This window comes from Leopardus geoffroyi, chromosome A2 (genome assembly GCF_018350155.1).
Source record: "Leopardus geoffroyi isolate Oge1 chromosome A2, O.geoffroyi_Oge1_pat1.0, whole genome shotgun sequence".
NCBI classification, from domain to species: Eukaryota; Metazoa; Chordata; class Mammalia; order Carnivora; family Felidae; genus Leopardus; species Leopardus geoffroyi.
In genome coordinates this window covers 122,405,491-122,429,788 of record NC_059331.1, presented here as the reverse complement: position 1 = coordinate 122,429,788, position 24,298 = coordinate 122,405,491, and the positions used below count along the sequence as shown (strand labels likewise).

The window sequence follows — 24,298 nt, the reverse complement described above, 5'->3', positions numbered from 1 at the left end:
CCCAGTGCTCTGCACAGCAAGGGGACCCAGCCGCAGCCTGAGACCATAGCGTCTGATGCAGGGACAGCCCCGCGTTGCCCGAGTGAGGATGCCCTGACCTCGCCCCTCCGTCTGTGGGCTCAGAGCCAGGGATTCAGACTGCCCGCCCAAAGGTGAACATGAGACAGCTGAGGGATGCGGTCAAAACGTGGCAGTTGGGGGGCTCTGAGAGAAGGAGCTTGCATCTAAGACACAAAATCTGATCAGCCTGGAGGTCCACCAGCAACACCACGCACCTCTGGGTGGAGCACTGCCTCTGCCATGACCTCCAGATGAGGCTGACTCCCTGGAACTTCTGTCCCCCCCGGGGAGGGCATTCCTAGCTGCTTCTCAAACAAGAAGGGGGCTGGGAAGTGTATGATGGGTCAGGCCTAGAGCCCACAATCTCCCCAGATCCAGCTGAGTGTGGGGCCTCAGAATTCTTCTGGAGATCCCAAGACAAAGAGTGTCCCCTCTCCTTCCTAGCCCACCTCACCACTGGCAGGGACTCACTGGGCAGCAAGGCCTTCCTGATGCCCAAGAAGCTGAGGCTGAAAGCTCCCAGTAGCCTCCGGGATATGTGAACAGCAAGGCCATGGCCCCCAGTGTCTGTCCTGCAGGCTGAAAGGCCAGAGCTCCCAGCTCATGGCCCAGAGAGCCCCTTACAGACACACACACACACACACACACACACACACACACACACACAATGCACCCTACACATATACTACTCACACAACCACAGGTGCTACACAGACATAATACACACCCCACACACATACACCTTACGCACACATGTCTCTGCTCCCCAGCACCTCCTTCTGTACCCAGCCTCCTCGGAGAGAGTTGGCTGGTCCCAGGTACAGTGACTCCCTATGAATGGCGTCCCTGCTGCCCTCAGCTCTCCGAGAAGCAGCAGGCAGTGTAAACCCATCTGGCCAGGTGGGGTCATTTATTAGGAGCTCCAGGCCAGCCTGCTCAGGCTAAACGTGCAGCCTCCAGCCCCGGCACAGGAAATGGATCGAGCCAGATGTGGGGAACGTGATGTTTGAGGGCTGTTGGGCTCTAGTTCTGGGGACATCCCGGGGCAAACATTGACCCAGCTGTCATGGAGAGAACATGTGACTGGCCAGGGAAAGGGGAGGGGCTGCCCACTGGTGGGCAGTGCCTTCTACAATCTTGGAATCAGGAATGTCAGGGTTGGGAGAGGCACAGAAGTCATTTTGCGTATACACGCACATACGTACGGGGACACAAGTGCACGCACACACACACACACACACACACACACACAGGCCACAGAGTTGGAAAAGTGGTGCCCTTGGGAGAAATAGCGGGCAAGAGTTAGAATTCTAGAGTCCATTACTCTCGTTCAGTCTCACGCCATTTCCCAGCCTCTCTGCCTTTGCACATGCTGTGCTCTCTACCTAGGATGCTCTTCCCGGCACCATCCTTATCAGCTGGGCAAACTCCTACTCAGCCTTCAAAGCCCACATCAGCATGACCTTCTCCGAGATGCTACCCCATTCCACCTCAGCAAGTTATCGATGCTGTAGCAACCTGGTCACCCATCCCTCTTTCCCACCAGAAGATGGGCTCCTCAGGGGCAGAGATAACCACCTTTACTTTATTCCTCCATGCCCAGCACCGATTCTCATGGTGTTTTCAGAAGATGGGATCCTGGATGGTTTTTATCTTTTGGATGGAATTGCCATGGTAGCAACAACCATGTCTATTCCCTGGTGAGTGTCCACATTGGCACAGTGGTCCCTTCCTTTTCCCCTACTCATTCTTCTGCTTGCCCCCAAAGTGCTACCTCTTCCAGGAAGCCTTCCCTGCTTTCCCAAATCCAGGGAAATCTCTTCCACGGGGAGACACTTTTGTTGTAACTGCCTGTTTCCCTGTGTGAGAGGGAAACAAAGTTACACTGTCTACTCTCCTCCCCTCCCTTCTGTACCCTCTAAGTTTAGGGGATCCCTGCCTGGCCTGGGACTACCCCAAGGACAGCCATCGGGTCTTCCAACTAGGGCCAGACACATAGCAGGCATTCTACAAATATTTGTTAGGTAAACAAACAGCTGGTGGACTCCCCACCTGGCTTTGCTGACCGAAGGACACGGGGCACATCCCGTCCTGAGGAGGAGCGCTTTGGACGCCAGGGGCTAGAAAGCACAGATCCCTGCCTCCGAGGTCAAGCTGCACTGGAACACTTCTGAGACCTTTCTGGGGTTCCTGGCCTGGCCAGGCTGCCATTCCGCTGCATGCATGAGTGACAGAACCGGGTAAGGGGAGCAGACGGGTGCTACAGGGGCTAGCCAGGGCCTGACCTCTGACCCTCATCCGTCCTATCCCCTAGGCTGCCGGGCCAAGCCAGGCGCCCATAGACCAGCCCCTGTGGGCAATGCTGGAACAATACTGCCGGGCAGTGATGACTCTCGCCAACCTCTCAGGTAAGCCCACCGCCGCCACCCTGGGGCAGACCCCAAGAGAGAACGGTGAGCCTCAGGGCCAGGAGGGAGGAGGCCGCTCTCCTGGACCAGCCCAAGCCATGTGGGGTGGCGGATGCCAGCTTCTGTCCTTGAGCAGGCCCCTTCCCCGTTTGGGGCTCCGGCCCTTCACTGATGATGAAGGACTTGGCTCCCAGCTCCCAGCTCCCCGCACGTAATGGAAGCTAGCTGGGCTGGCATTCGAGAGCCCAAGGAGAGGGTAACCCTCTGTTTATAAACTTGAGCAAGACCGGCAGAAGATGTCAACCACATTCTCTGGTTGCCGTGGCTACAGGTGTCACCTCCTGGTAAGGACTTGCAAGACAGCAGCTGGGCCTCTGAATTCTGACTCCTCAGAGTCCCCCCCCCCCCCACCCCTACCGCCGACTTGGAGTCAGGGTCAGCCACCTGCGGAGCTCAGAAAAGCCTTGGGCTCTCAAGGGCTCTGGAGAGCAGTCCCCAAGCCCTGCCCGGTGTCATGGCAGTCTCAGGTCTGCACCCACGGTAGCTGCAGGGAAGGAGGAGGCCTGGGGAGGGCCCCAGGATCTGAAGTTGCTGGCAAGGCAACAAGGAGGTAAGGGTGCTGCCCAGCAATGGGGCCCAGCCCCGCATGCAGCCTGGGTCAGGTGTCCAGGAGAACGGCCCTGTTACCAGCCTGCCTTTCAGTGCAGGGGTCATACAGACCCAAGTCTGGGTCCCACCTTCTCCACCTAGAAGCAATGATTGAGTCACCTAAGCCATCTGTATTAGTTTGCGAGGGCTGATGTAACATACCACAGACCGGGTGGCTTAAACAGGGAAATGTATTTTCTCACGATTCTGGAGGCTAGAAGTCCAAGATCAAGGTATCAGCAGAGGTGGTTTCTTCTGAGGCCTCTGTCCTTGGCTTGCAGTGGCTGTCTCCTCCCTTTTGTCCTCACGTGCTCTTTCTTTTGTGCACGTCTGGGTCCTTGGTTCTTCTTCTTGTTTGTTTTTAAAATTTTGGGGGGCGCCTGGGTGGCGCAGTCGGTTAGGCGTCCGACTTCAGCCAGGTCACGATCTCGCGGTCCGTGAGTTCGAGCCCCGCGTCGGGCTCTGGGCTGATGGCTCAGAGCCTGGAGCTTGTTTCCGATTCTGTGTCTCCCTCTCTCTCTGCCCCTCCCCCGTTCATGCTCTGTCTCTCTCTGTCCCAAAAATAAATAAACGTTGAAAAAAAAATTTAAAAAAATAAAATAAAATAAAATAAAATAAAATTTTGTTTATTTTACTCATTTTTAATTTTGTTAAGTTTATTTATTTATTTGGAGAGAGACAGAGCACAAGCAGGGTAGGGGCAGAGAGAGAGAGAGAGAGGAGAGAACAAATCCCAAGCAGGCTCTGCACTCTGCAACATGAGGCTCAAACTCACGAACTGTGAGATCATGACCTGAGCTGAAACCAAGTCGACGTTTAAGCCACTGAGCCACCCAGGCACCTCTCGATTCCTTTTCTTGCAAGGACCCCAGTCACATTTGGATGAGGTCCGACACTGATGACCTCGTCTTAATTTCATTACCTGTCTCCAAATAGGGTCACATTCTGAGTTATTGGGGGTTAGGACTTTAACATATAGATTTGGGGGGGACATAATTCAGCCATTCAGCCCGTAAGACCGTCTGAGCCTCAGTTTCCTTGTCTGTTAGGAACAGATCTAAGTCAGGCTCAGAGGCTTACTCTGGAGTTTGAACGAGAGGTCACAGAGACACCCAGCATGCTCCATGAGCCAGGCAATGAAAGGCCCCTATTTCAGGGGGTCCCCGACCAGAGCTCTCTGCTGTCAGGAGGGAAACACTGGTTTATCAGCAAACCCCCTGCCTTCTCTAGTACATGGCCCAGATCCTCACCTTCCCCTGACCCCTGGTGGATGCGGGTCTGAGTCTAGTGGGGAGGGGCTCCACTTTTCCAAATAGGCCTCCCCTACGTAACTGATAATATCATTCATCCATTTGTAAATGGGTTACATTACATTAATATAAATTTGGGGGGGGGGATGTTTTTACAAATCAAAGAACACCATGAGGACTCATTATCCCACCATCTGGGCATTTTTATCATTATATCCCCCAGGAGTCTATCGGTCTAGAGAGCCTCATGTTTTTTCACCAAACTGGGATGATCCTGTGTCCACAATTCTGTAACCTGCTTTTTTGGTCTTATAACTCAGGGTGAGTGCTTTCCCATGTCATGAAATATGCCTCCACCATATCACTGATGATGCTTCCTAGCAGCGGTGGTGGGACTCACCTTCCTTCACTCACCATGCCCTTAGGTTGGGACTCAGACAGATAAGATGCCCTTCAACCTGAGGTTCCCACAGGAAAATGATCTCCTTTCATGATTTCAGTGGTCTCCACCGATTGAGAAAATGGACGATGACTAACATAAAGTGCGGACACAAGTAAAACCAATCTGTTCTTTAGACATACGTACATACGATAAAACCGAAAAACTAAGAGCAAGGGAATGATCAATGAAATGTCCAAGAGAATGCTCCCTCCGGGGAAGGAGTATTTAGATAAATATGGAAGTGACTGGCAACGATCTAGTTTTGGATTCAGTGATAGATTCCGTGTTATTTACCACTGTACTCAAACTTCCATAAAAGAAAAAATTAAAATAAAATAAATTTGGGCCATGTGTGGGCTAACGATGACAGGTGGTCATAAATCAAAGGCTATGACCAGTTAAATTGTATGCCTCTGAGGTGCAAATAAAGGAAAACCACACATAACCACAAGAGACTTCAGGCAGGCTTTAAATGGATTATTTGTTTTGTTCATCACAGAGGCACCTATTAGGGCATAGACTGTATGGCATATTATTTATTCGGTCTTTAGGCAACATAAGGATCCCAATGGATTCATGGATCCCCTGAAATAAAGCAACTCCCCAATCCAACATGCGTGCACACACACACACACACACACACACACACACACGCACACACATCAAGGCTGGTCAAATGGGAAAAGAGTCTTGGTCAGGGAGACAAAGCTGCTGCCAAGGCCTAGAGCATTCTGATGGGTGCTGGGGACCAGTCAGTGAACATGACCAGCCCTGCCCTCAGGGAGCCACGGGTTGATAGAGGAGACAGTAAAAAACTAACAACCTTGGCATGATATAGATCGGCCCCAAGAGATGGAGGCAATGAGGAGGGCCACCCAACCCAGACAAGACCAAGAAGGGGAGAGCCAAGCCGAACGTTTGAAAGGCAAGCGGGAGTCAGCTAGGCTAACTGGAGTGTAGAGCGGTAAGGGCATCCCGGCAGAGGGAACAGCACATGCAAAGGTGTGGGGGGGTATACAATGGTTCCAGGGAATGACAAGTTGTTCCAAAAAGCATCTCAAGGTTGGCAGGAGGGAGAGCAGGAAGGATAGACAATCTTGAAGAGTGTTCTTTGCACTGCCAAAGAAGCTGGGCTCCATCCTGAGGGCAATGGGGAGCCACTCTTAGGAGGAATGCCATGACCTTAATTGTAGAAAAATCACCTCATCTGCCCAGTGGAAGAAACAGGGAGCCCAGTCTGGCTGCTGCAGAGTTGAAGATGGCCCAGGAGAGGTCGGAGGGAGAAATTCCCTTTGTCCACCTATAAATGAGAAAGTGGGACTGGAAAGTGTCTGAGGGCCCTTCCTGATCCCACAGCCTGGCCCCTGGTTGGACTTGAAGATATCATCTCCCCTTGGCCACCCTCCTGTGCCAGGATGGCGTAGGATGTGTAGGGGAGAAGTGTCTGCCCTGGGGCCACGATCTTCAGTGCCACCAGACAAGCGTAAGGCACCTTCTGGCCTCTCCCAAGACTCCATGCCCTGAGCAGACCCATGAAAACGCCCAGAAAACCCCACAGCGTTGACCCGGATCTGCCCACTCCTTGTGTAGTCCGTCTGACCAGGCATCGCCCCTCAGAGAGGCAGAGACAGACTATCTCCTCAAACCCTGTTTTCCAGCTGACATGTGATGGATGGTGGGATGAATGGGAGGAAGTGGGTGATTCTGTGGAGGCAATGACCGTGAGATGCTGTGTGTTTCCAGTGCGCTCTGCCTGCCTATTAGGCTGTGCCCTCTGGAGGACCAGGATGTCTGAAACTGTCCCCTGCCACTGCAGCTGACGTCAGAGGTGGGCCAGGAGCTCCTACCTCACCCCATACTGCTCCTGACACGCAGGTGTCACACTTCCCTGAACTTACCTGCAACCTGTCTCACCAGCCTGGGGGCACACAACCATCCCAGTACCTCTCCCCCAGTGCCCAGCCTGAGAGCCCCTCTCCGTCCCAGGGGCCTCCCCTCTGCCTCTGCTTCCTTAGTTAGCAAAAAGGCCCAGACTTTATTTGCAGTTGGATGTAATCTAATTGAGGAAATTTTTAACTCTCTACAATTTCTTCCTCATTCACCTATTTTCAAACACTCAAGTGAGCTATAAAAGCCAACTCGTTCCAAAGCTGTTTCCTCTCTGTCACATCTAGGGTAACAAACAATTGTGCTTGTAAAAAGGTCCGTGAAGAAATGCCCCTCATCCTGGAAGCCAGGGCACCTTGGGTCCATGGGTCTGTGCTCGGGCCCTGACTGTCCATCAGGATGCAGAACATCTTTTGGCTCTACTGCTAAAATAGTCACTTCCCAGAGGAATCTCTATTACATGTGCTCTCCCAGTGAAGAGCGATCCAAGTGTCCCAGGCCATTCTGCTCTGCAGAAAGTTGCACGTGGGGCAAGAAGTCTTGGCCTCTTGTCGCTGGGCACTCCCCACACCCCAAGATAGCTAATTCCCCTGCGTGGTGGCTCTGGTGACAAGCACATTCATAAGCTTGATGTCTCCCTTTCCCCCTATACTGCGATCCACGTGTGGAGCGCCCTCCTTTGTGCATGAATGAGACTATTTCCCAGTGAAGACGTGGGCTGACCCTGCTTGCCACATTCTGGCCTATGTGGGACCCTGTGGGGTAGGGCTTAGCCCGGGACTGGGGACAGTGTTCTGCCTAGGGTTGGGTTTGAGACTCAGATCTTAGGCTGGGGTTGGGACTCAACCTATCCTCCCCTGCTCCTGGCAATGGTTGTTATGAACACCAAGGGATCTTTGCCTCTGCAGATGCCCAGAGCTGAGCCAAGGGCTCTAACTGTCCGTTCAAGAGGCAGAGGACAGGCTGGCTGGCTGATCTGCACCTTATACTTGCCAATCAGCAAGCCCTGGAGAGAGTCCAGTGCTCATCCCTGGTCTCAGTGCTCTCTGGCTCTGCCGGGGCAGTGACGGAAGCATTAATACGGAGGCTGCTGAAACCGGAGCACATAAAGGCAGCCCAGCCTGCCTCTTCCCCCTCTCTCTGCTTAGGGCATAGTGCTGGTTCAGGGCGGTATTGACCTTCTCTGGCAGCTTTGTCCCCAGAGGAGACCGGCAAGGGGGAGGACAAGACTAGTTCCTCTGAGACCTCCAGCCCAGCTGGGACTGGGTCCCAGCTCTCCCTGCCGTCTAAAGATAGAAACACTCAACACACGCTCACATGCACATCTCCCTCTGCCTTTGCATCTCAAAACTCAGAACCAGAGACTCTCAGGGATGGGAGGGGCCTCAGAGAACCTTTCCCTTATGGAGAAACAGCCCCAAAAGGGAGGGCAGGAACTGGGGTAACATGCAGGGAGAATAGAGAGAGGCAAAACCAGAATCCAGCCTGAGCTGACGCGTACCACACCCAGGCCCTGCCTCCTGAGCCAGGATCCCCCCGGTCAGCAGGCGTGAGCAGCCGGCCCACCTTGCGCACTCTGACAGTGAAATCAGAACACATTACGGGCAAATTCCATATAAAGGTGTTTAGGTACTACACGCACATGCGTGGGCGCACGCGCGCACACACACACATATGGAAAGTAGTTTCAGGTGGCCCTGCCCAAAGCCAAGAACAGAGAGAGGTTCTCCCTTCTCACTTTATTCTCTCTGGAGCCCGGGAGAGTAAGACCAGGGTGTTTGAAGTCCTCCAGATAATTTCAGCCAATTTCTCCCCTGGACTTGCCCATCTCATTAAATGGCAACACTGTCTCCTCCCCAGTCACCCAAGGGGAAGACGTGGTGCTATCCCTGCCTTCCTGGCTCCTCCTGGAACCCGCTCACCCACCCTTCTCTCCCATCTGTCTTCACCAGAGCAAGCCGTCCTCTGAAATACCGCTCCATCCCAGCCCCACCGCCTGGGGCAAGTGTTCACCCGTTCAGCCCACTAGATCTCGCTAGACTGTTCCGTGGCCTCCCTGCTGCCCTCAAAGCCCCTCCAGTCCACTTCCTTCCCATCGGCCACCGGGGCTCTTCTAGAGCACAGACTTGCACGTGGACTCTCCGCTCCCCGCCTCCCGTCTCCAGTGCCCTGGCTCTAGGAGAGGAAACTCAAGCGTCAAGCCGCCCAGTCTTGGCTCTCGGTGAGGGATGCCGCGGGGGGCTCCCCGGCGCGGGGACGAGCGCGCTTTGCTGCCCCGTGCAGCCCCGGGGCCTGCGGTCCTCGGACGGGCCATTCCACCACCCCAGGCCCACCTGGTCCATCCCCGCCACCCTCGTCTGGACGGCGCCCGCGCCTGAGAAGGCGGACTCGGGGCAGGGCCGGGGACCGGGGGGGACTGGTGGCCGGGGGGCTGGAGGCTGGGCCCGGCCGACTGGAGCCATCCGGCCCCGCCCCCTGGCGCCGCCATTGGCCGCGACCGAGCGGGTGGACCCGCGGCTCCGCGCGCTCCGCGGCTCCTCTCCGCGAGGGTCCCGACTTGGCAGCGACGGGCGGCGGGGCGCAGCGCTCCGAGGCTGCCCGGCAGGTCGGGGCTGGGCGGGCAGGGGCCGGGACCCGGCGCTCTCGGGACCGCTCACTCTGGCACCCAGTCCCTCGCAGCCACGCCGGGCGCGCACTCACACGCCCTGTCGGCGCGCGGCTCCCGGGCGCGATGGACGCGGCGCTGCTCTACAGCCTGCTGGAGGCCAACTGCAGCCTGGCGCTGGCCGAAGAGCTGCTCTTGGACGGCTGGGGGCTGCCCCTGGACCCCGAGGGTAGGCGGAGGCGAGCGGAGCGGGCGGCGCGGGGCTCCTTCCCCGGCGTGCTGCGTGCGCCCCAGGCCCCGCGCTCTGAGCGCCCCGCGCCGCCGGCCACCTACCCGAGCCCCTCTCCTCTCTCTCCCGTCTCCAGGTCCCGACTCCTACTGCAACACCACCTTGGACCAGATCGGGACGTGCTGGCCCCGGAGCGCCGCCGGAGCCCTGGTGGAGAGGCCGTGCCCTGAGTACTTCAACGGCGTCAAGTACAACACGACCCGTGAGTTGCCCTCCCCCCCCCCCGCCCCCACGCCCGATCCTCCGCCGCGGGCTCTGCGCCCGCCGCCCAGAAGAGCGGTTTAGGGAGTAGGGACGGCTCCGGACCTAGCGTCGGAGACCTGCTGAGCAGCGTCGTAACGCTGAGCCCCTTGTAATGTCGGGGGCTCTCCCCCTGGCCCTACCCCACGGTAGCTTCAGACCTCAGTAAGACAGTGATTTGCCCAGAGCCCAGAAAGGGAAGGAGGAAATTCTTCCTCCCTTTTGAGGGCAAGCCTGCCTCTCACAATATATACTCTGAGTGCCTGAAGTTCCCCCTCTTTGTTTAGTCAATGCTATCCACTCCAGGGAGGAGGGGTCGCATACGCTAGGTTTCCAGACCCCAGGGTGAGTGGGGTGGTCAGACTCTTTCCTGCCAGAGAGGAAGGAGGGCCATGAGGCAGGAAAGACGGAGTGTGCGCTTGTGTTGGGTGGGGACAGAGCACAGGCACTTCTGGGCCGGAGTGTGTGGGTGTGACCTCATCCCTACCTGGATGTTGAGACTGGCCCTCTGGGCAGTGAGTCAGGGCTCCTGGGCAGCGTTACTCCTACTGCCCAGGTAATGTGTGGTGTCTGAATCAGGACCACCCCCCATCTCCCAGGGAGAACAGCCTGTGCCCTCCTTCCTCCTGGCAAGTCACTGGCTGGCTTGACACTCTGGGGAAGACCGCAGCGGAAGCTGCTGGAGTCACAGAGTGCCCAGGTGGGGTGATGCAGCATGGGCACTGGGAGTGAAGGGACCAGAATCTGTGCCCTGGGGAAGGCCTCACGGGTGCCAAGTGGGAGTGTCTTGTGAGGCTGTGAGACACAGTATCACTGGCCACCCTGACCGGCCACTCACATCTCCAGCCCCAGCCCAGCAGCAGAGAGTGGTCCTTCTCAGACCTTCAGGGAAGTTGGGTTGTTTATCTGAAGCCCCTGAACCTGGAAACGTTGTAGCAACCTCTCTCTGTATGTCTGTGCCTGAACAGTAGCATAGCCCCCCCTGTTACCTCACACTTGGCACATGTGTATGCCCCCCCACCCCCTGCTGCCCCCGCCGCCCCGACTTACACACACCTGTCCAGACTCTTAGGGGCTGAGGAGATGGCTAGAGAGCAAGACAGCCTCGCCTGCCTCTGATGCTAAGCAGCACTCCCTGTCTGCTTCAACAGAGGGCTCTGCTGGGCCCAGGGAGGGGCTGCGCTCTGAGGAGCCCATCGGGAGAGGTGCTCCCAAGGAAGGTAGAGGTAGTTGAGCCGCTGAGGAAGATTTCTGCATTATCTAAGGACGTGCTTCCCGGCCATGATAAAAAAACGACCTCTCTGGGAGGAAGTGAGTTCCCTGACCCAGGAAGTATGCAAGTGGAAGGAGTGACTTTTATGCTCCTTTCCAGTCCTGAGATTATAAAACTGTACTTTCAGATCACAGGATCATAGGGTCTCTAGTTCAGACTGGGCCTGAGGCAAAGGGCCAAGTGAGGTGATGAGGCATCTCAACCTCATGGTCTGTGGCCTTAAGGGAGCTCCACTCTGGTTCCTACCTCAGCCTGGGCTGTCCCCTGCTCTCCCCAGCCAGCCTGGAGCTCCTTGAGGGCAGGGCCTGGGTCTCTTCTTCAGAGCTGAGCACGGTCCTGAGTCAATCCTTTTACTAATCAGCTACTATATGCGAGCCACTGCACTATCATTGACACCCTCTCTCACAATTGCAACAGACAAAGGAATACAGTGATAAATGCCCTGATGGAGCCGAGCAAGGGGACTGTAGGATGGGGGGAAGGGGACAGACAAGGCAGGGAAGACTTCCCAAAGGAGATGCTGGAGCACATACCAGACCACTCATGTCACATCAAGTGAGAGGCTGAAAAACGGTCAGGGCGCCACCGAGGTTGGCAAATGGAGTGCCAATTAGCTCCTGGTACCTAATGAGCAATTTTCCTCGTTTGGACCAAAGTGCTGCCCACACTACAGCTGCTGGGGAACAGGAGCATGGGGTGCTGGGAGCATTGCCATTAACCAGAGCGGCCGGCTGAGGTGGGAAGAGCGAGGAAGCTAATGGCAATGGAAATGTGATTGATTTCTCCCCTGCCCTGCCTCCTGGACACTGTTTTCCCTTCTCAATGGGATCTTTCCTTTACAAAGGATGCAGGGAGGAAATGAACTCCTATGAGAAGCCTTGAGGAAAAGGAGCAAAGACCTGGTTCCTCTTCCTGCCCAGTTCTGCTATGCTATAGTCAACCCCCCACTGAAGCCTCATTCTTTAGAGGGCCAGCATTCCCAGGGTAAGACAGCAGCTTAGCCTTTAGTCCCCATGAACTTTCTTCCACTCAGCTGAGCACAGAGAGTCTGCCACAAAGCTACCAAGAGTGGATCATTTTCCAGGCACCACCTACCACTGAGAGAGCTTTGCACACGTGATCCCACCGATGCCCACCTCCCGAAGGCCCCCTGAGATACGTACTGCTTTTACGCCCATGTTGCAGACAGGAAAACTGAGGCTTAGAGACACGAAGTGACTTTTCAAAGTTATATAATCCCCTCCTATGCACCAGTGCAGGCAGAGGAATCGGCAGCCCTCGCTCTCTTTGGGGCAGTACTGCCTCCAAAAAAGTTCTTGAGGAGGCAGAAAAAGGACTGCTGCTTCTACCCTGGAAGGTCTGGGTGGGCTTAGCCCCCTGGGCTGGACTTCTAAGGACCAGTGGGATTTGAGCAGGTGAAAGTGTAACAGGTATACAGGAGGAGATGGGACCATGCTTTGTGCCTTGGGACTGGCGAGTGTTGTGTGGAGCACAGGTAGGAGGAGACAGAAACAGACAAGAGCAGATGCGTGGATGTTGGTCAGATGATGCAGGGCATTGCAGAGGACTTCACTGTCAGGTGCAGGAGGGAACCTGGGGCAGAGGAGCTCCGCTTTGGGGCACGGAGCCTCTAGAGACAAGAGGAGGGGTTACGAGGCTACTGCAGCTGGCCCAAGTCTAATGGAGGCTGTGGGAGCAGAGGAGGGGATGGGTGCAGGAGACTTTGGGCACTTGTCACGTACAGGACTGGGGTGGGACGGGGACGCGGGAGGAGTCAGGGATGACACCAGGAAAATGCTGAGCATAGTTGGAGACATGTAGTCCCTCAAGTGCTGGAGAGACATCTGAGAGCAGGTGTCCATCCAGAATGCAGTCGGCCGGAAGAGGAAAGCCCAGGAGAGCACTTCCTGCTAGAAGCAAGGCATTCAGAGTTCTTGGATGTGTGGTTAGCTAACTGCTGCAGGGGGCAAGTTTGGGAGGCCCATGCAGAGCCTTAATGATTTTCACCCAGAGACTATTTCCAGCTGCAGCACGACCAAAGGAAGGGATGGGACTTGTCCATGGTCACACATGCTGTCCCTGCAGAGCCAAGTTAAGGGTCTTTGTGTCTGAGTTCCCTCCAGGGTTCTGCCCACCACCCACACTTCCGCGGCCCAGGGTCCACGTGTCTGTGTTGTCGTTCGACCTTTGTTAACTCGTTAATCTTTACATTGACCCTTTGATGAGGTGTAATATTATCCTCATATTACACATGGGGAAACGGAGACACAGAGAAGTTAATTGACTTGATGATAGTCACACAGCTTATAAAAGAGTAAGGATTCCAACTCAGGCTCTGCTGCCTCTCAGAAAGCAACTGTGCCGGTTTAAACAGAGAAGGGATTGCGTAAAAGGATATTAAGGAGCTTGTGGAATCACTGGGTGGGCTGAGGCCCCCAGCCAAGAGCTCAGGGCAGAGCTGGCCCAGTGAGGGAACCTTACTCTCTCTGAGTAAGACCGGCCACCAGATAGGCCACACTCCTGCTACCAACCCCGCCTGTGATGCAGTGGCCGCAGGGAGGCCTTCTCCGTTTCTGTTTTGTGGACCCCCAGCTCCATAATTCCCTTGGAGCAGGTGCATCTGGTGGGGCGGGGGGGGATATGGGAGGCTCTAGGTCCCACACTCCAGCTCTGACTACGGGGAAGCCTGGAAGGTGAGAACCTGACATTTCAGCATTGTGGCAGGAAGTGGCCTCTGGCCCCCCACAGGTTTCCCGGAGCCCATTACAGCATGCAGGTTCAAGTCCTGGGCCACCCAAATTCCATAATGTCTGTACGTAGTATAAGCCGGTGCAATTCTAAAACCCTTCCGGGGCCTCAGTCTCCCTGTCTGCAAGGAGAAGGGAAATTGATTAGCCCCAGTGGGTTGGCCAGAAGCAGGCAATATACTCCCTTCCCTCCCACCTCCCACCATCCTGTGCAGACTCTGAGCCCATGTCTGTGTGTGCATGTCTGTATGTCTCCCTGTCTCTGTTTCTGTTCCTGCCTGTGTGTGGCTCTGTCTTTGCCTGTGGGTATATTTTCTATTTCTTTCTATGTGTATGTCTCTGTCTTTCCCAGTTTCTCTCGTTTTCTATCCCTGCTTCCTTCTCTTCCCCTCCTTCCCACCCTCCACTCTCCCTTTCCAGCTCCCTTACTCCCTCTTTCCCTCCCTCCCCCTCTCCACCCCCTCCTCAATCCTCTGCCTCTCCCTCCTCCCATCCCTCATTTTATCTGCCGTGGTCCCATACCTCCTCCTGCCCGTTTCTGTGGCCCTTGTAGCTGCAAAGGAGGGTCCTGCTGCCCCCTGGATGGGGTTCATTTTCATTTTCCTCCTGCAGACTTGCTAAACCCAGCACAGCTCAGCCTCAGTCTCCTTGACCTCAGACTCCCTCCACAACCTATTAGGAACTTTTGGGCCCATGTGTACTGAGGCATCTGCCAGGACAAGGGGAAAACAGACACGCCACCTAACCTAACCCCACGGAGAGGACTGTGCGTCCCTACTTCCCAGAACCCCACTCTAGAGACATGCTGAAACACTGCTTGCGTTGGAAACACATAAACTTGTTGGGACCGCCTGCTTCTGTAGAAATCCCCTCTTCAGCCCTGAGGGCATGCAGTGATCAGTGCTGAGCCCGGCCCTCAGAGAACCCCAGGCTGCCTCAAGGCCAGGCTCACACAAGCCAGCAGTCAGGGATTGGAAAGGGGGGCTCGAGCGGTGGGTACTGGAGCATTCCTGGAAAGCTTCCTTGAGGAGGAGGGAGTGCTTCTTGATGGTGGAGATGTCGCACCTATTGGCCCATGAGGCAAGGGTATGAGCCTCAGGGAGGGCTCTAAACAGTCTCCCCTCTGGGTTGAAGAAGTAGAATCCAGAAACTCAGGTCTGCATTCTTAGTCCCCAGGGAGATCTGTTCACACCCTGACCCCTGAGGCCAGGAGCCTGTTCCCATCCAGGCCTCTCCTCCCCTGCTACGACTGGCCCAGAGAGCAAAAGACACTTGCCCAGGGTCTCGCAGAAAGCCAGAGCCCTGAACGGCATCTGCTGGCTGTGAGAGCTCTTGGCATCTGCTCTGGCATTTTTCCACCTCTGCCTGCATGGGGCCCGGGTGGCCAAGAAGTGTGCTGGGGGAATCTCAGGTGTTCCCTGCCTGAGGACCCTTCATCTCAGAGAGGACCAAAGGCACAGCCACTCCCGATCTCCTCACCCTCCCTCCCCAGGACCTCTCCAGCTGCTTACAGGCCCTTTTCCTGCCCAGGCTCACCTCTCATTGGCTTCGTGGGAGTATTGGCCTCTTCTCACTGTAAACAAGGTTTTCAAATGTGCATAAGACCTGAGCCTGCCTTCCAGGGATTCCCCAGAGAGACTCTTGAAGAGAACTTTTTGATATTTACTCTTAAGTGAAGTCAAGATTGTAGGAGCACATGGGAGGAGGTCGATTCCAAAAGGAAGGGAAAGCAAGCTGGGAAGACTTCACAGAGGAAGTGTTGTTGGATGGGGCCTTGAAAAATCGGGCCAGTGTTGTGCCAGCTGGAAGGGAGAGTGGGAATAGATGGAGAGAAGACGTGGGTGAAGGGAACAGGGTCATGGAGGCTTTGAATGCCAAACCAGGGTGTGGGCCTCAATTCTGCTAGTGGTAGTGCTCCCAGATGCTTGTTCATAGCCCCATGGTACAGGAACAGAATATTCTGGTGGGACACTGCTTGATTTTCAGGATGTACCTTTGAAATCTAAATCTCAAAGTTGAGAACTTTGAGAACCCCCCTCTACCCGCTAAGCAACCACCTGCTGAGTCTGGAACCCCACAGCAAAGCCCCACCCCCACTGACTCCCAGGGACCATCCTCCCAAAGGCCCCAAGTGCAGTCCACCCACCCGAAATCAGGCGCTCCAGAGTCTGGTGGGAAGTTCCTTTCCTAGCACCTGCAGGGGTGGAGGCTGGGGTGAAGGAGACCAGGAGGAACCCAGGCCCAGATTCAGGAGGGCAGATCTAAATCCTGGCTATGCCCTGATTCACTGAGTGACAGGGAGGTCCCCCTCATCCAAGTCTCAGTGTCGTCATCTGTGTGACAGGGACAGAAAACATGCTGACCTTGTGAGGCCCTGTCAAAACTGGGGAGATCATGCTGTTTGGGGTTCCTGAGGACAGCTGGAGTGTTGTCAGCAGGAGGAGTAGAGGGGGCGTATGGGGCCCAGACCAAGGGGCAGTTGTATATCCTTGGGATCATGTTCTTGAGGGTCCTGTTCATGCCAAGGATGGTTGTCCTCGTTCTGAGGGATGTGGCCTCTGTCATCTCCGAGAGCCACCACAAGTCTGTGGCCCCTGGATGGTGTTGTGGGAGGGAGCAGTCCACCTACACTCGGAGGCCTGATCCCCAAAGGCCTCTGGAGAGAGGCAGGTCCTTGGCCCTCCAGAGAAATGCCATTGTTGGTAAAGGGAGGACATAGGATTCTGCCAGACAAAGATGTCTTGACTCCATATTACCTCACAGAAACTCAAATTGAAATCCTGTTCTTTTTTATTTTTTTATTAAAAAAATTTTTTTAATGTTTATTTATTTTTGAGAGAGACAGACAGAGGGTGAGCAGGGGAGGGGCAGAGAGAGAGGGAGACACAGAATCTGAAGCAGGCTCCAGGCTCTGAACTGTCAGCACAGAGCCCGGCGCAGGGCCCGAACTCACAAACCGCGAGATCGTGACCTGAGCTGAAGTCGGACGCTTAACCGACTGAGTCCCCCAGGCGCCCCTGAAGGCCTGTTCTGATTCCGGCCAGGCCACGGCCTGCTTGTCTCCCCTTTGGGCTATACTTTATCCTCTTTGAGGCTTCCTGTCTCTGTATTAGGCGGGGGGTGAGCTTGACAAGCTCTCATGGTCCCCAAACCCTGATGTTCCTCTGTGCCACACAGCAGCCTCTGCCTCAAGGGTCCCCTGCTCGCCTTCTCTTCCCTATTTCCCCCTGCAGGCCACAGACTGGCGTCATGGCGACAAGCCCATTGAGTGTTGCTAGGGAAGTCTACAAGGAGGAAGCCTTGCACAGTAGAGGCGAGAGCAGGGGGTAGGCACCTCCTCCCACTTGCACCCACCCTGGGGAGGGCAGTGACCTCACACCGTGAGCTGCCTTCCAGTCATACCTCTTCCCTGTTTCATGGGCCCAGTGTGGTCTCCATTAAACTGCTCTGTGCCTCCCTGACTCAGTTTCCACCCCCCCGTCTGCTCGAAGTTTAGACACTTAACCGTGCCATGCATACTCAAGGAGGGAAAGACATCATTAGTGAAAAGGCCTTTGGAAATAAGGAGCTGAGGGTTTTTCGGAGGTCCAGACGGACAGCTGGGGCCCCAGGTGCAGTGTCCACACGACACTGAAGAAATGAAATAGCAGTTCCCTGTCTCTCGTCCCACATATCCTGAGCAGATGGCCCTGGGGAGGCCCTTCCCAACCTGATGACCGTGTAGACAATGGCAGATTCCCAGTGTTGCAACCCAGGTCATGCTGGTTGAGCTTAGAGGAGCGTCACCACTGCAGCCCCCGCCACCAGCGGGCTGCGATCAGACCAACACAGGACACGCTGAAGCCAGGCCCCAGAGCAGGCCGGCCCTGGTCAGCCGCAGCAGCATTTCAGCGATGCAAGAGTGTTAACTCAGGGAGAAGCCCTGTGTTTGGGAAGCTCAGGGGAACTCACCGCTGGTGCCATGACCTTGCCTCGCTTCCCAAAAGGGTGTCTTAACACCCTTAAGGGAGGCAAGAAAACTGTTTGTCGTGCCCCACAGCATCACTGCCTCGTTCAGGCAGTAGAGATTAAGAGATAAGAAAGGTGAGCAAGGTGAAGGGCCACGGTTTCCCAGCAAGGCCCCGAGCCAGACGGGAAGGATATGGCCACGTCTGGAGTAGCCCAACTCCCAGGGAAGGTCAGTAAGGGGACTGAGGATGGGATGTCGGGCATGTCCTGCAGGCATCTCCCGCACTGGGGATCTGGACATGAAGTAGCTAAGACACCGCCGTAGAGGCACAAGTTGCCGCATCTTCTGGAACACAGTTGCTCGGCGACCCCCGATGTGTCATTGTCCCTCTTCGGGCCCCTCCAGACCAAATGAGGGAGAAACTGGCTCCCCCTCTTAAATTCCCAAGAGGGGGTGCCTGCTGACTCCGTTTCCAGCGTGCTTTCCTGGGAATGGTCGAGGCTTTCTTGCCTAGAATCTGGAGGATGCCTGACAGCAGCTTTGGGATTTTGGACTGCCATTCCTACCCCTCGTGGGGTTGTCCTGACGGGGTCCGCAGCACTGGCAGTCGTGCTCGGCCCACCTGTGGCATGTGTATGAGACCCGAGATGCCTCCTGCATGTGTGACTGTTTTGCATTTACAAAGTGCAGCTTCCAGAGCCTGGGCCCCCGAGGTGGCCAGCGGTCTTCTTGGCCCACTCCAAGTGAGTCTCTTGTCTTCATCCAGAGTCACATAGACAACAGCACCATCTCGGTCCATCCCATGCACTCGATTCTATGTAGCTCTTAAGAGAGGGCCGGAGGGGAGGGCAACCTTGGCCTTGCCCCACGAGCTGGGAAAGAGCAATCCTGACCCAGAGTGGGCTGGGAGAAGTGAGTAGTGGAACCCTCGAGGGGCTGGAGCAGCCTTGGAAGCACCTAGAGGAGCTGGGGCTGAAGCCGGGCCTTGAGACAGGGCCTGAATTAGTGTGATCTTCTTGGGCTGGGCCCAGGGACGCAGGGTGAATGCAGGGTGGGAGGGCTGTGTCCCAGGAGCTTTCCAGTGTCTCACACAGGCCTTGGTGGGGAGCAGAGAGTGGTGTCATTCTGCTGTCCGCAGTGCTGAAAGGTCCTGCCGTGCACAGTGACCCCATTCCTTCAGTAAATATTGCTTCTGGCCCTTCCCACCTCCCTGCCAGCACCTTCTTGCCCTAACTTCCTGTCATTTTCTTTCCACATATCCAATGACCATGTTGCGGCCCTTCCACCAGTCCCATTCACTCCCCATGCCCAGCCTGTCTCTGGCACCCACTCCCCCATAACGGTCCCTGTAGTCCCTGTCCCCCATGCCTTGTCAGCTAGACTATCAGAGATAGAAATGCCAGTCTACAGAGCACTTGAAAGTGACATAGGGGTGTTTGGGGTTGCCATAATGGCTCCACTGGCATTTAGTGGATTGAAAAGTCCCACACAATAGATACCTGACCTACCTGACATGCCAATAAATAACATCCTCCAGATGATGTACATTACTTCTACTGAGAGGAGAAACCGAGGCCAAGAGGGAAGGGACTTAGCTAAGGTCACTTAGCCAACCAGCCAGAGACAAAACCACAGCTACCATATAAGCCCTCATCTTCTCCCAGCCTGGCTTCTGAACCATGCAGGTGACCGTCTGAACAAGGAACTCTTATCCAAAAGGGGTCGGCATCTGAAAGAGGGAAAGGCTGTTATAATGGGAGCTTTCGGCAGACCAGGGCCACTTTGCGGGAAGAGATCTGGCATGCTTCTGGCAATAGGGACCCGGATTCCCAGGCCACAGAGCCCTGGAAGAGAGGATCTTGCTTGCATCACCCAGACCCTAATGCCCCTGGCAGGCCATGCCGCACACCATCAGCATTGATCTTCGGCAGGGGCGCTTGTGTTGCTGTGGTAACAGGCACCCACCTCGCTGCATCCATCCCTGCGATTCTTGTCTGGCCACCTGCCCTCAGACTTTCCGTGCTCATCCTCCCATAATTCCCAGGTGTAGGGGGCAGGGGACTCCTGTTTTAGTCTCTCCTGTCCAAAGCTGTGCTTGAGGGCACAGCGTCCTCATTAGCCGGCTCCCCTGGAGAACTGGGCACATTCGTCTTCCAGTCCTCTGGTACCTGGTGTCTGTAGCCAGAACCTCATCTCCAGGCACAACTGGGCCCCAAGAGGGCAGCCCCTTTCCACCAGCACATCCCACATCTCAGACCCTGCTTTCCAAGGTTTTGGCACATCTGAGTTTGTTTGATACTGAAAAGGTGTATTTGATGGCTGATTCCTAAGGGGGGTCCAGAGACTCCCATATGGTCTCTGCCTACCTACCCCAGGGAGCTTGACTTCAGCAGCAAAGGGGAAAAAAAAAAAAAAAAAAGAATCAGGTCCAAAAAGATGAAATCCGTAGTGAATTATGGCATATCGTCTAAAATAGCTTTTTGGTTTTCAAACTATGGGTTATAGCACAATAGTGGATTATGAAGTCAATTTAGTGAGTCATGACCAGCATTTGTACATAAAATAAATAGAACTCATTAGAACAGAATAGGAAGAGAAGTATTATAGCTGTGGTCAAGATAAATTTTGCTTTGTGAAACGGGACCCACCAACGCAGGGGGTGTGTGTGAGGCGGGATGGAGGGGTGAGTACGAGATTTTGACATAAAATAGATACACTGCTGTGGTTCAAGCACAGTAGAATGTGAAGGCCTATGTTTCGAGAGATGGCAAGACCTAGAGAAGGCTTTTAGAGGGAAAAGAAGAAGTGACTCCTTAAATGCCTAGGATGTTGGGGAAGCCTTCAGGAGGAGATGGCATTTGAGCTGGGGTTTCAAAGGTAGGTAGGCGTTTGTCAGTGAGCCATGGGTGAGAGCAGCGAAGAGTGTGTTTCAAGGGGTGGCTCAGCCTAGATCCGGCTGTGTGCCAGACCTGCGAGGGCAAGTGATAAGTGCCATGTGGAGAGGTGGCGGGAAGGGGGGTGGGTTCCAGAGAAAGAAAACCAGGAGACAGAATTCATAAAACCTGGTACCCCGGGGGACATTGAGGTGAGGGACCAGAATGGTCTCAGATTTGCAGCATCTCTATCCTGACTCCCTCCCACCCTCAAGCCCACCCTGTAGTCAGTGCCATCAAGAGCTATCATACTCGGGGAAGTATTCTTGAGTTGCCGTCTTTGGTTAGCCCCACACTGATCAGCAAGACCAGACTCAGAACCTGAACAACTCAGGCCAGGTAATGAGCCAGGGATGAGGCGTGAGGCTCAGGCTATGAGGACTCTGGGGTGAGGTGGGGGGCGGGGGGGGGGGGCTTAGGGGAGAGAAATCTGTGAGATGGGAGCAATCAAAGAGGCCTTCCTGGAAGAAGGGGCTTAGCACTGAACTTCAGGAAAGCTGGATAACATCTATGAACACATCCCCGGAAGATAAATGTTCTGCGCTTTAAACCAGGCCTGTTGAGAGGGACTCTAAAGGGATTGTTCATCTTACAAAAGGATCTGTCCTCCCGGGATACCTCTATGTGGGTCCTTTTGACTCACTCCACACTCTGTCCTTTAGTTCAGTAACATCACTAACCCTGTGCATCAAATTCTCTTAACACACAACCTTTCTGTAGCAAAACAACCCTGAGGAATGAGAAAACCCAAGGGTGCCAAGAGTGGATGTGGGTGCCCGGGTGAGGGGTGAAGAGCTGGTGTCCTCACATTGGGGTCAGAACTGCCTTGACTCCCACCAGGGCCAGAGCCCTGCCCAAGGCAGCCTCTAGCTGACAGGCCCAGGAGGCAGGAACAGGCCAGTAACGACCCTGAATTTGAAAACTTGAAAACTCCGGGAGCTCTGAGCACCAAATTAAAAAACAATTAAGCTAGTAGAATCTCCCCCATTGTTTCTGCTCCTTAGCAAGTGCTCCCTCAATAATTCCATTGCTTTTAACTGTAAGCTCAACAGAAGTGGGTTTTGTTTTTTTTTTCTTCCGTTTATTTATTTTTGGGACAGAGAGAGACAGAGCATGAACGGGGGAGGGGCAGAGAGAGAGGGAGACACAGAATTGGAAACAGGCTCCAGGCTCTGAGCCATCAGCCCAGAGCCCGACGCGGGGCTCGAACTCACGGACCGCGAGATCGTGACCTGGCTGAAGTCGGACGCTTAACCGACTGCGCCACCCAGGCGCCCCAGAAGTGGGTTTTTTTTTAAGTACCTTAATTATTTTAGAACTCACTGCTTCCAAAAACAACCCAAGTTTCCCCCTCCAACTCTGTGACTCTGTGCTCTATGACCTATTTATTTTAATTAGCTTTATGTCATGTATCTAACATCAACCCAAAAGAAAAATCTACAAACAACTGCCCATTAGCCAGAGAGCAGAAAACCCTAGTACACGTCACTCCCAAACAGTGGATCGTTCAGAATTCCTAACGAAGTGGGAGAGGTCAGATACACTCTAATGATGCAAAGCAGAGGCTGGCAAAGGGCTTTGGAGTTCTCAGGTGGGAGGGTTCCTTCTGGCTGGTAGTTGAGGGTGGGCTCCCTGGAGGAGGTGGCTTAAGAGCTAGGACTGACGGTCAAGCTAGGATTTCAAGGAAAGTAAGTCTAAGCATTCTCTGGCCTTCCCACATTCCCCGCTGACGAAACCTGCACTCGTATATCTCAGACATCGGTGCTCTGAAATGTCTTTTCACGTATCACGTTCCAGTTTTAACAGGGAGGCCAGTTGTCAGACACTGGGAGATCTCACATGGGGGGTGCTGTCCCAGGCAGTGGCAGCTCAAGTCTGGCAACACAGTCCTGTTTCCCCAAACGTGCCTCATTCCCGTGTACCCCTGCTCAGCAGCCTAGGGGTTAAGAACAGGCAACCCGAAGCTAGACCTTCTGGATTTGAAGCCTGGCTCTACCTCTTCTCATTTTTATATCCTTGACAAGTAGGTTAATCTCTTTGTGCCTCAGTTTCCTCCTCTGTAAAATGGGTTTATATTACTCATGGGGCTGCTGGGAGGACTGAATGGACAAGCGTACCCAAAGCGGTTAAAAGAGGTTCTGGTCTGTGGTAAACGCCTATGTGAATGGTAGCTGTTATTCATTCATTCATTCACTCATTCATTTTAGAGAGAGAAGAGAGCACAGCGGGGGAAAGGGGGAGAGAGAGAGAGACTTCCCAGCAGGCTCCACAGTGTCAGCGCAGAACCCAATGTGGGGCTCGATCTCACGAGCCATGAGACCATAATCCTGAGCCAAAATCAAGAGTCAGACACGTGCCAGACTGAGCCACCCAGGCGCCCCAGAGTTACGAAAACAGGAGTGCTGGTACTGGTGGACAGATCTCATAAGTATAAAACGAGAGAAGAATGGAAATTATGTGGTGTGCTGAAAGCAGCGAATCTTCAGCCACAACCCAGGGCTCACAGTCAGGTTCCGTTTCGAATACAATTGAAGAAAGTATACACAATGCTAGTCACAGATTGTGTCAGAAACGGGTTTTATCATGCCTTTTAGCTGCCATGTGTGGGCAGCCTTTTGCACAACCTTCACATAAATGACTTTCACGTGAACTTTTAGACAGGCGTTGTGTTTCCTGGCTTAGAGAGGCTGAGAAGTATGGCCCTCATCCTGTGGGCCCCAGGGAGCCAGGGAGTGTTCTTGAGGAGAGGAGGGACCTGCCCCTTGGTGGTTGGCATCTTTTGTAGGGAACGCCTACAGAGAGTGCTTGGAGAATGGGACGTGGGCTTCACGGATCAACTACTCACAGTGCGAGCCCATTTTGGATGACAAGGTGAGTGGCTCCCACCAGCCCCAACCCCGGTCCTCGTATAAGCATCAGGACTCAGGTTGAGCATAGAGGATCCCAAGGGTGACAGAATCGGTCCTTGTGCAATCCAACCACACCTTTTTGCACTTGCTTCTGCCCCCATGTCCTGTCCCCTGCTCAGTGACACTATAGTAGAGAAGGGGGACAGGGACCCCCACCTTTGGGAGAGCTCCGGCTAGCAGAAGACACAACCAAGATGGCACGTGACATAAGAAAGGAATGACGGTGTGATTAGTGTCCCAACATCTAATAGGCTATGTGACTTCCTTCCTCCCCTGGGCTTCAGTCTCCCCATCTGTCATTCTTTAAAAAAAAATTTTTTTTTTAATGTTTATTTATTTTTGAGAGAGAGAGAACAGGGGAGGGGCAGAGAGAGAGGGAGACACAGAATCTTAAGCAGGCTCCAGGCTCTGAGCTGTCAGCGCACAGCCCATGCGGGGCTCGAACTCATGAACCGCGAGATCATGACCTGAGCCGAAGTCGGATGCTTAGCCAACTGAGCCTCCCAGGCGCCCCAACCCATCTGGCATTCTGATTCTGTGACTCCGCAGGGAGATAAGCACAGCCCCCAGAAGGGCGACCCCATGAGAAGCTGGTCCTGCTCAGACCTCACCAGCCCCCTTGCTCAGGAACCAGACCCCCTCCCGCTTCCGGTGCCAG

The 24,298-nt window shown here is 54.5% G+C and overlaps 1 protein-coding gene across 2 annotated transcripts in view; it reads left to right on the top strand.

The window, feature by feature from the left end:
- The window catches only part of CRHR2 (corticotropin releasing hormone receptor 2), a 46,658-nt gene that overhangs the window by 6,914 nt on the left and 15,446 nt on the right, over positions 1-24,298 (top strand). The window contains exons 2-4 of one of the 2 annotated variants that reach the window (XM_045495217.1): positions 2,375-2,468; positions 9,666-9,791; positions 23,517-23,602. In XM_045495217.1, coding sequence (XP_045351173.1) covers positions 2,375-2,468; positions 9,666-9,791; positions 23,517-23,602 — 306 coding nt within the window. Of the gene's footprint in view, positions 1-2,374; positions 2,469-9,127; positions 9,530-9,665; positions 9,792-23,516; positions 23,603-24,298 lie in introns of those variants that run through there. The other variant, XM_045495218.1, reaches the window with a different exon arrangement.